Source organism: Rhinoderma darwinii, chromosome 5 (assembly GCF_050947455.1).
Source record: "Rhinoderma darwinii isolate aRhiDar2 chromosome 5, aRhiDar2.hap1, whole genome shotgun sequence".
NCBI classification, from domain to species: domain Eukaryota; kingdom Metazoa; phylum Chordata; class Amphibia; order Anura; family Rhinodermatidae; genus Rhinoderma; species Rhinoderma darwinii.
The window spans coordinates 305,564,166-305,574,804 of record NC_134691.1 but is presented as its reverse complement, the minus strand read 5'-3'; the positions used below and the strand labels follow the sequence as shown (position 1 = coordinate 305,574,804).

General features: G+C 44.7%; 1 protein-coding gene across 1 annotated transcript in view; it reads left to right on the top strand.

Annotated features, from left to right (window-relative positions):
* Positions 1-10,639, top strand: part of LMBR1 (limb development membrane protein 1) — a 143,048-nt gene continuing 132,409 nt past the window's right edge. The window contains exon 1 of the mRNA XM_075827398.1: positions 1-263. Within this exon, the coding sequence (XP_075683513.1) occupies positions 201-263 (63 nt within the window). The 5' untranslated portion in view covers positions 1-200. The remainder of the gene's footprint in view (positions 264-10,639) is intronic.

Sequence of the window (10,639 nt, the reverse complement as noted above, 5' to 3'; positions counted from 1 at the left end):
CCAATCACATGGCGCGTTACATGAGAGCATCGTGTGCTCTTGTGTTTTGGGCAGCGCTAGAGCAAGAGTAGTAAATACGGTATCTTCAGTACAGGGGAGGCCCGGGTTCTTTGTTATTGTTCTGCCTCCTTCTGTCTGCAGGGGGAGGGGATAGTTTGAAGCTCAGCAGCAGTCCGTCCTGGGCTCCAGCAATATGAAGGATGGAAGAAGACGATGTGACCATCAGAGAGCAGAACTTTCACAGCCAAGTTAGAGAATGTATAGTAAGTTGTGCTGAGCGGCGGTGTCATGTCTCCTGTCTTGTCCCGCTGTTCTGTTCACTTGTCACACATAATTGTGTCGAGTTGGTGCAGCTCCAGTTATATGAAGTGCCCCATGTACGTCACTGTGTACAGTTCCCATTCAGTTATGTGGAGTACATTAGCTGGGTGCACACAGGCTGCAGGGAATAGTAACCTTTGCCCCGTTGCATGGGGGTAACATTGGGTGCACGAGTTGTTTTTTTTAAAGGGCTTTTTTCCACAATGGACACTTGTCACCAATCTGTAGGACTGGCGATAAATATCTGATCGCTGAGTCCCCCACAGATCACTAGAAACCTACTGCTTCTCTTCTCTGCACAGCCGCAGTGAGGAGAAGCTTGAATGGAGGGGTGGTCGAGCGTGTGCAGTGCTGCTCCATACAATGTCTATGGGTCTGATGGAGACAGCCGGGTACAGCGCTCAGTTGTTTCCGCCATTCATTTGCCCCCATTCTAGCGATAGGTGGGGATCCCAGCGATAAGACATTTATTTCCTATCCTGTGGATATGTGATCAATGTCCATTGTGTAAAAACCCCCTAGTCTGCGGGCTACAAGCGCTGGTCTGCGGGCTACAAGCGCTGGTCTGCGGGCTACAAGCGCTGGTCTGCGGGCTACAAGCGCTGGTCTGCGGGCTACAAGCGCTGGTCTGCGGGCTACAAGCGCTGGTCTGCGGGCTACAAGCGCTGGTCTGCGGGCTACAAGCGCTGGTCTACGGGACTTTACCTATTCTGAAGCATACTTGCATGTAATAAAAAATATGTCACTGAGTTTTATAAAGGCAGATTTATCAAAACTGGTGCAAAGAAAGGGGAAGTAGCTCTCAATGGCAACCAATTCATTTATTCAAGAGCTTAAAGAGGCTCTGTCACCAGATTTTGCAACCCCTATCTGCTATTGCAGCAGATAGGCGCTGCAATGTAGATTACAGTAACGTTTTTATTTTTAAAAAACGAGCATTTTTGGCCAAGTTATGACCATTTTTGTAGTTATGCAAATGAGGCTTGCAAAAGTCCAAGTGGGTGTGTTTAAAAGTAAAAGTCCAAGTGGGCGTGTATTATGTGCGTACATCGGGGCGTTTTTAATACTTTTACTAGCTGGGCGCTCTGATGAGAAGTAACATCCTCTTCTCTTCAGAACGCCCAGCTTCTGACAGTGCAGATCTGTGACGTCACTCACAGGTCCTGCATCGTGACGGCCACATCGGCACCAGAGGCTACGGTTGATTCTGCAGCAGCATCAGCGTTTGCAGGTAAGATCGACTTACCTGCAAACGCTGATGCTGCTGCAGAATCAACCGTAGCCTCTGGTGCCGATGTGGCCGTCACGATGCAGGACCTGTGAGTGACGTCACAGATCTGCACTGTCAGAAGCTGGGCGTTCTGAAGAGAAGAGGATGTTACTTCTCTTCAGAGCGCCCAGCTAGTGAAAGTATTAAAAACGCCCCGATGTACGCACATAATACACGCCCACTTGGACTTTTACTTTTAAACACACCCACTTGGACTTTTGCAAGCCTCATTTGCATAACTACAAAAATGGTCATAACTTGGCCAAAAATGCTCGTTTTTTAAAAATAAAAACGTTACTGTAATCTACATTGCAGCGCCTATCTGCTGCAATAGCAGATAGGGGTTGCAAAATCTGGTGACAGAGCCTCTTTAAATCTTTAGTCTCTTGAATCCCCTGGCGATGCGTGGTATGGCTGAGGCCTCATGCACACTTCCATCACCGTTTTCAGGGTCGTTTTTCACAGATCCGTGTGTCCGTGATTGGATCAGTGTGGTTCCTGTGTGTACTCCGTGTACACTTCCGTGTTTCTGTTTCCGAGCGCCGCGCATGGTAATCACTGCCCAGCGGTAGTCACTGTCCAGGGTGCTGAAAGAGTTAAGTGCTGGATAGAGAGAAGAGGCTTCACTGATTTGCAGTAACTCTTTTAGCACCCTGGACAGTGACTACCGCTGGAGTACCATGCGCGGCGCTCACAATATAGATTTCTAATGTTTCCTACAAAAACCTCAACTCAGAAAAAAATACGTTTGTACTTCCCCAGAACTCCCTGCTTCTTCCTCCAGTTCGGCCTCCTGGGATGATGTTTCATCCCATGTGACCGCTGCAGCGGTCACATGGACTGCCGCGTTATCCAGGGAAGTCGGAAGAGCGACGCGTCACCAAGACATCCCGGCAGAGCCTGTTCAGGAAAAAGCAGAAGGACTGAAGACTGTTATACCCCCCAGGCATTGATGGCGTGTGAATAACTGTGGGTTTTCCCATCTACGACATTTATGGCATATCCACCGGGTATGATAGGTGTTGGCTCCTACCCCTGGGACCAACAAACATTTGGAGAACAAGTGACCCCCATTATGGCTGATGAGGCGGCCACACTCTCTATTCACTTTTTTGGGCCTTACAGAAACTGCCGACCAAGTATACCATCACTCCGTTCATTCTCAGCCTGGGTGCAACTACCACCTCACCAGACAGAACTGGGGTCGGAGGAGATCTGAGACACTTATGGCATATAGTTTAAAAGGGGCATTCCCATATCAGATATTTGGCATATCCATCACTAGAACGGGGCCACTTGACTCCCTTCCTACCTCTGTCACTTGCTTTTGGCCAGTGTCTGATGAGGTAGACAAGTTTAATGGAAACAGCCAAGCGCATTTTGCTGTGCTGTTTCCAGAAATCCCAAAGAAGTATATGGGGGTTACGGAAACAGCGTAGAGTATCAATTTAGGCTTTGTCGGCAGCTCCCGAGTTCTGGTATATCCTGTGGATATTCCATAAATGTCCGAGATGGGAATAACACTTCATGCTCAGGCTACAAATTGCGCCTGGCAATTCAAGGAACTTTCATGGTTTACTAAGGCCGAATTCAGATGAACCTAGAATACGTCTTTGTGACGGCCGTTAAAACAACGACCATCACACTGATGCATGTATTTCAATGGGGCCGTTCACACAGCCGTTTCAACTGACCGTGTGAAGGGTCCGTTGAAAAATACCTGTCCTATTTTGTTCCGTTTTCACGGATCCCTCCATAGACTCAACCCGCACGGGGTCACCTCGGTCGTGAAAAAGTCACGTTTTTCACGTCCGAGTGTCCCCACATTAGTGTGAATGTGTCGTAACAGTGGATAAAAATCTGTCCTAGTCATGTGATGGCAACACATATGTTTTACTCTTTAGGTTATGACATGGGTCGGATAAGCTGCAGAAAGTTCGCAGCACATTTGACCCTGCAACCCACAGAAAATTCTGCCTAAAATTGGGTTTTAATTGGTGCAGGTTTTCAGCCAGATTGGCCACTGTAGAAAGCAAAAGCGAAAAAACCCCGTCCATATTCACCTCCAATGGCATTACCATGGCGACTTGTCCCTGCTCCTCACATCTGGTCTCCTTGGCAGTCTGCCTCCTGTGATGATGCTGTGACCCATCTGACTGCTGCAGCAGTCACGTAGGACGCAGCGTTATTACTGGTGGCCGACAGCTCCGAGAATAGCCGAGGGGGCAAGGAGCTGTTGCAACGCCTGGGGAGGGGAGTATATACTTTTTTTTAATTTTTTTTTCCCAGGTGCATATACTTTAAAGTATCAAAAATACTACTACATTTTTCAGTAGCCCTAACAAGTGCCCTAGTACATTATACTTATAGATATATATTGCTGAGGCCGCTTCTACATGACTGTGCATTTCTATTGTATTGCTATTGTAATAAGGTATCTCAAACAAGCCTAAGGAGAAAATGAAAGATTTTCTTCATGGACAAGAAATCCAACATGCCCGTCTTCTTTTCCCTGACATTGGGGCACTGCCATACACTATGGATCATCGGCCAACCCCACTGAAATTGGCAGGTTCAGCCAGCCTTAATCTAATGTGTATGGCCAGTTGCAGCAAAGTATAGAGCAACCCGCTTGATATCGATCTCTCTGAAATGCCCCGTCCTAGACAAACAAACAGGTTCAAAACTTTTTCCATATTAATCACATAGTGCTCCTTATCCTGATAAAGAGCTTCGCTATGTACATGTGTATCAGTGTGTTTGGTGTAACTTTCAAATGAGTTTTTATTAAAAATTATTTTAACTTTGAGATACAGCTGCTCTATATCCTGTATAAAGAGCGGCTGTATCGTTCACTAAGATCTGAATCCGTCAGGTTCGCAGGACTGACGGCTTCAGTGTCAGCAGGTCATGCAGGATCCACCTGTAATCTGTCACATCTAAGTTATGAACTTAGATGTGATAGATAGCAGGTGTAGGGATGTCACGATACCAGAATTTGGACTTCGATACCGATACTTCATGTAGTATTGCGATACCAAAACGATACTTTGCCAACAGTGATAAAAAAATAAATAAAAATTCTTCCATTTTCTGATGTGAGGCGCGAGGTTTTATTGAATTTTGAATATGCCTCACAAAAATAGTAATTAACCCCATCATGTTTCTCATTCATAATGGGTTAATGTGTAAGGTACATGATGGGGTTAATTATTATTAATGTGAGGCACATGGAGGTTAAATTCATCACACCTCGTGCCTCACATTAATAAGTGACAGAAAGCAGTTTTTTAAAAAATTTTTTTTACTACGTAAACATCATAAATGACGCAAAAAAAATAGTTGTGCGGGTTATTACAGCCGTGCCAATACCCAATATGTGAATATTTTATGTATTGAGACTTATTTTAATGTGTATTGTAAAAATAGTGTATGCGTATTTTTTAAAATGTAATATTACGCATATGTTTTTACTTTATTTTAAACTTTAATGTACTGGCATATATCTATATTACAGTACATTAGCCTGTATACTGATAGTACACAGGCAGTTGTTAGGACATACCTAAGTATGCCCTAACAGGAAATATGGTAGAACAGCCCTGTGGACCTTCAATGGACCCTGGACTGTCTGCCCATATATGGTATGTCCCTCAATCGTGTCACAGGAATTCCCTGTGACACGATCCAAAGGGCATCCCCCCTTCTCATTGTCCCCTGAATGCTGTAGTCAGCTTTGATCGCAGCATTCAGGGGAATAACGGCGGAGATGAGAGGTTTCTCTGATCTCCGCCAGCGGTGCTGCGACTGTGTAATACAGCCATTGACCCGCTCCTGACAGAAAGTGCGCGCGCGGTCATCATGAGGGGATGCGGCCGGCGCTGCACTAATGAGCGGCGGCGCAGGCACTGAAGACAGAACATGGGGGTGTTTTGCAGTGTGCCCGCCATGTTCCTTCTTCAGTGCCTGCAATCATTAGTACAGCGCCGGCCACATCGCATCATCCTGACGGCGCGCACTTGTTGTCAGGAGTGGGGCAATGGCTGTATTACACAGCCGCAGCCCCGCTCTAATACATTCATGTGTTACTATACTGAGCTGTGCGGCCGCACAGCTTAGTATCGAAATGAATGGAATGGCGGTATCGAACCGTTTGAGGATGCACAGTATCAAAGCCGTATCAAAGTTTACATGCATCGTGCATCCCTAAACCGGTGGATCCTGCGTGTCAGAGACACGCAGGACTCACTTTCACTGAAGCTGCACGGACCGAATGGGTACAGAATTCAGCGAATGATACAGCTGCTATGTACACAGTATACAATGCAGCTGTATCTCAAAAAGTCAAAATAATTTTTAATTAATGAAAGTTGCACCAAACTAATTATTTTAAGAAAAAATCACTTTCAAAGGTTTACATAGAGTTTTAATGCTTCAAGCATAATTTTAGAGTAGAAAACAAACTCCAGAAATGGACGTAATACTCATCTAAAATACGCAACAGAGAAAAGTATGTCAACAAGTTATCTTAGAAATCACCAGGCAGAGCGATATTGAAAGCGCAGTGCCTGGCTAAGCTCCTGACGTAATGACGTCAGGGGATACAATGCCAGAGTCCCCGGCTAGAGTATCTGAAGCACGCTGCCCGGCAGAAGCACTTGATGTCATTTTCCATATTTGCAAAGTGACGTTAGGAACTTTGAGATGCTGGAATCCCCAGTCAGAGCGTGAGCAACGATTTGGCTGGGGATTCCGCAACTAGAGGAGCCCCTGATGTCACTGTCCAAATATGGACAGTGACGTCAGGGGCTTTCAACTACGCAGACCCCATTGGAAGTGCTCTGGCTGGGGACTCTGGGACTGGAAAAGCCCCTGACATCCAGTCCCTGAGACTCCGTGCAGTGTGCTACCGATGCTTTGGCCAGGGACTCTGTAGTTGAATGTCCCTAACATCACTGTCCATAGATGGAGGGAGGTGTCTGGGGTTTTCCTGAGGCCAGAATCCTCGGGCCGAGCAATACCCGATCCCCTTCCTGGTGACTTCGGTTCTGAGGAAGCTCCCCGAGATATAAGTTCAATGGATGCCTGTGACGAATGCCATACAGTGGTATACATCACACATAGGCTCCCATGTTAAAAAAACAAAACAAAACGTGCAGCGCTCGGTTGCAGGATCCCTCAGGATGGGATAGCGCAGTCTACCACACTATTTCATTCTCCATTAAAAAGGTTTACTGACATATACCAGCCCCACAGAGGATTAAATGATACTCTTTTAGCCTCCGTTTGGGCTAATGCAACCCTATGAACACGTTTGGTGTGTACGCCAGGAGCTTTCCTGGCGTACACTAAACGTAGGGGAAAAATGTGATGTGCACAGGCCATAACAAGTAGAATATAAGTTCTACATGTAAAAAATAAAATAAAAAGTCTTGCCAGTGAAAATTTGGGTACTCCGTTTCTTCCCAGTGTTACTGTACGGGGTGGGTGGTCAGGCACTGGTGAATCACATCAGTAAAGTCTTTGGAGGTGGTTTCAAACAATTTTTTCTCATCCAGGGTGACTTTCACAATAATTGCTGTAGCGTTTTTTTTTTAGTTTTTTTTTCTTCTACCATTATTTTCGTATAAACAAAATCTGAGCCCCTGTCCTCTAACCAAAAATGTGTCCCTCCAAATGCAATAACATGAGTAACAAGTGTAGCATGTGCAATTTTCCCTAAGACTGGAGCACACCAATATGGTGTAGTGTTTCACTAGGTACAAGTACAACCTGGAGTCATTCGCCATCACTTTCAGAATGGAAAGGCGGAAAAGGTTTGTAAACCGGTCACATACAGTGCAACTTCAGGGCCTTGCTTGTTGGAAAACCATCTTTTTTTTTTTTTTTTTCCAACAAAGACAAACAATTCTTAGGCGTTGGAAAAAGGGATGTTTGGGGGCTTGGTAAATATGATGTTCAGTATATACTTTTCAATGCATTTATACTAGAACACGGTCATTGTTTCTTTGATAAATTTGCCCCGTTGTACCCTGTACTAATCCTGAGTTTACAGCGAGCATTCTATCCTAGAGCTGCACGGTGCTCGACTCGTTACAAGAGACGGCTCTGATTCACATACTGTAACTATAAGGCTGTGTTCACACGTAGCGCATTTTCTGCAGATTTTTCATCCGACTGCAGCAAAGTGGATGGTATTATAAGGCCCTGTTCACACAGAGTATTTTGCAGGCAGAAAAATATTTTGACCTGCCTGCTCTTTCTTGCTGTAGCTTTCGCTGCGTTATTCACGGCCATTGAGGACCGTGGGCGAAAAACGCTTTTTCTGAATTCCATTGCTTTCAATGGGAGGCCAGAGGCAGAACTGCGTCAAGAAAGAACATGCCACTTTCTTTTCCCACGAGTGGCTAAAAGCCCCCCGGAAAAAAAAACACCTCCCCCATTGAAATCCATGAAAGGTGTTTTTTGGCACGGATTCTGACGTGGTTTCCGCATAAAAAAAACTGTGTGAACTGAGCCTAATAAATCTCATCCACACACTGCAGAAAAAAAATCTGCAAAGAAAACCGTCATAAATTTATCTGCGGTGCAGGATTTTAATCCATTGCATGTCAATTTATGCCGCAGAATAGTTGAAATTTTGTTGTAGATTTTCCCCATTGAGTTCAATGGAGAAGTGAAAGTCCAGAACAAATTGCAAATGTTGTGCTTTTTGCTGCGGAAAAGCTGCGAATCTGCAGCAAAAAAATCGCAAATAGGACTGTACATAAAATAAGTCATAGAGACCTATCACGTGATAGTATGCGTTGGGGGTTCAGGTCACTGAGACACCCAGTATTTGCTAGAATGAATCATCAGTCCCTTTGGCTCACGGCGACCTTTCTCGGATTCACTTGGTTGTCGCACCATTAGTTGTGATGCTGTCAGGCCATTACTGTCTATAGCCTTCTCTGTGAAGCCGAATGGAGCTTAAGGGCACGGCGCTTGCCCTTAGTTTTAGTGCAGTCTAAGGCCTTATTTACACGAGCGTTGCGCACCTCGGACGTGAAAAACGTCAGTTTTTTTTGGCCGAGGTGCATCCGTGCTCGGCGCTGCGAAACGCGATGTCTTGCATCCCCTATAGATGAGTCTATGGAGTGATGCGTGAAAAGATAGGACATGTCCTATTTTCCCACGGACCCTTCACACGGTCCGATGAAACAACAGCAGTGTGAACGGCCACATTGAATTACATAGGTCCGTGGGACGGCCGCTCGTGTAAATAAGGCCTTAGTTCTAGGATCTAGAGGTCCTTTTACACTGGCCAATTATCAGGCAAACAAGCGTTCATAGAACTCTCGTTTCCGATAATTGCCCTGACAAAACACTCGTTCATCTGCTGATCGTTTTCGTTTTATATATTCAAAATATTATCACTGTCGCTGTGTAACCAGGGAGACGTGCTGCCGACAGGATAGAAACGTCAGGGGACGAGCGATCATAGTCACGACCGCTCGTCCCCATACTAGTCACTTCTGAAGGGAGCAAACGAGAGCCGATCAATGAGCTGTCTCGTTGATCGGCGCACTCGTCGGGCCGTGTAAAAGTACCTTAGGTCTCTCTTTTCCTAGTGTTTTTTTTTAATTTTTTTAATTAAAGGTCGATGGGATAATCAATGTAACAAATTGTAACAACTGACGTACTGTATGCATAACTTTGCTCCTACCAAATCCCCTTGATTTCAATGTGAACCGTGAAGATACTGAAAATTTTTAGGGGTTTTCGGTTTTGGAAGATACTGTTTCAAATGCCCTATTGGGGAATTCTGAGTTAGGTGAGTTAGATGTGGGTCTTGAACAGATGACCCAGCATGTCCATTCATTATAATAATTCTGCAGGCCCATACGCTTGCTCTGACATCAATTTGGTATTCACTTTCAATTTCTTCTTTGGATTCCTCGCTTTGATCCACTATTTTATTCTTCTTCAAGATTAATTAAAAATGTCCAGCTTGTTATACGATTGGAAATTGATGGAGCTTGTAGGACTTGTCAGAAACGTTATCTTTGGGAATTCATGTCACCAATCTTCGCAGCTCTATTATGGGGTGATACCCTGACAGCTGTCACGCTCGTGAGTAAAGCTGCATTATTATGTAGATCTACCAATCCCTCACTCACTCCCGTCAAATTAATCTCCAAATAGAATTATTTTCTAGTGCTGAGAACAAGTGATCTGTAAATGCTGTAATTTGGCTTTTAAAGTGGATATTCAGTCCTCTTATGTAGATATTTCATGTGTTAATTGATAACATGAACGGATGCCCGGCTTCACAATTTATGGCCTGATCATCTCATTAATGTTACAGGTTTCACCTTCTCTATTCCGGCTTTTAATATTCCATTATTATAAAGGAGCAGTGATGATGGCAGGCTGATCACCTCTTTACTTCTTAGCCTGGTGACCCAGAGTATTAATAATTTCTTATTAATAATGGCAGATGAATCCATCACCTCTTCAATGTAGAACAGATGGTCATTAGATCATTATTGAGGGCAAGGGCTGCACGCCTCTTAGGTGTGCGGTTAAGATGCGCAACCTCAATGGTTTCCTACGAGGAGAAAAATTGCATGAGATGCAGACCAGTCGAAATTCTTGTGATTGTTGCAAGCCCCCCATCGCTTTTCACTCATAGAGAAACGTTGAGGTAGCACGGTGGTTGTGGTTACATGCAATTTTGCTGTGAGTGAACGTCGCCGCAGAGCCCTAGCCTAAAGATTTCCACTTAAAATGAAAAAAGCCAAATAATTACTTGCCAATATCTATATTATTTGCCCCCTGAGTTGTCCTCTTCCCTCCATGTGTTTTTTTTTTTTCTTTTACTACTCTGTTCAGTTATTTCTTCGTTGTTTTGCTATAAATCTGCCTGATTGTGCATTGAGGAAAATGGAGATGGGAACCACACTCCTACTGGTTTCTTTTACATCCTTTATGGTAAACGCCAAACCAGGGGCTTGGTCCCAGTTTCCTCACTAATGTATAGTAGAAGTAAAAAGTTAGGCAGCACTC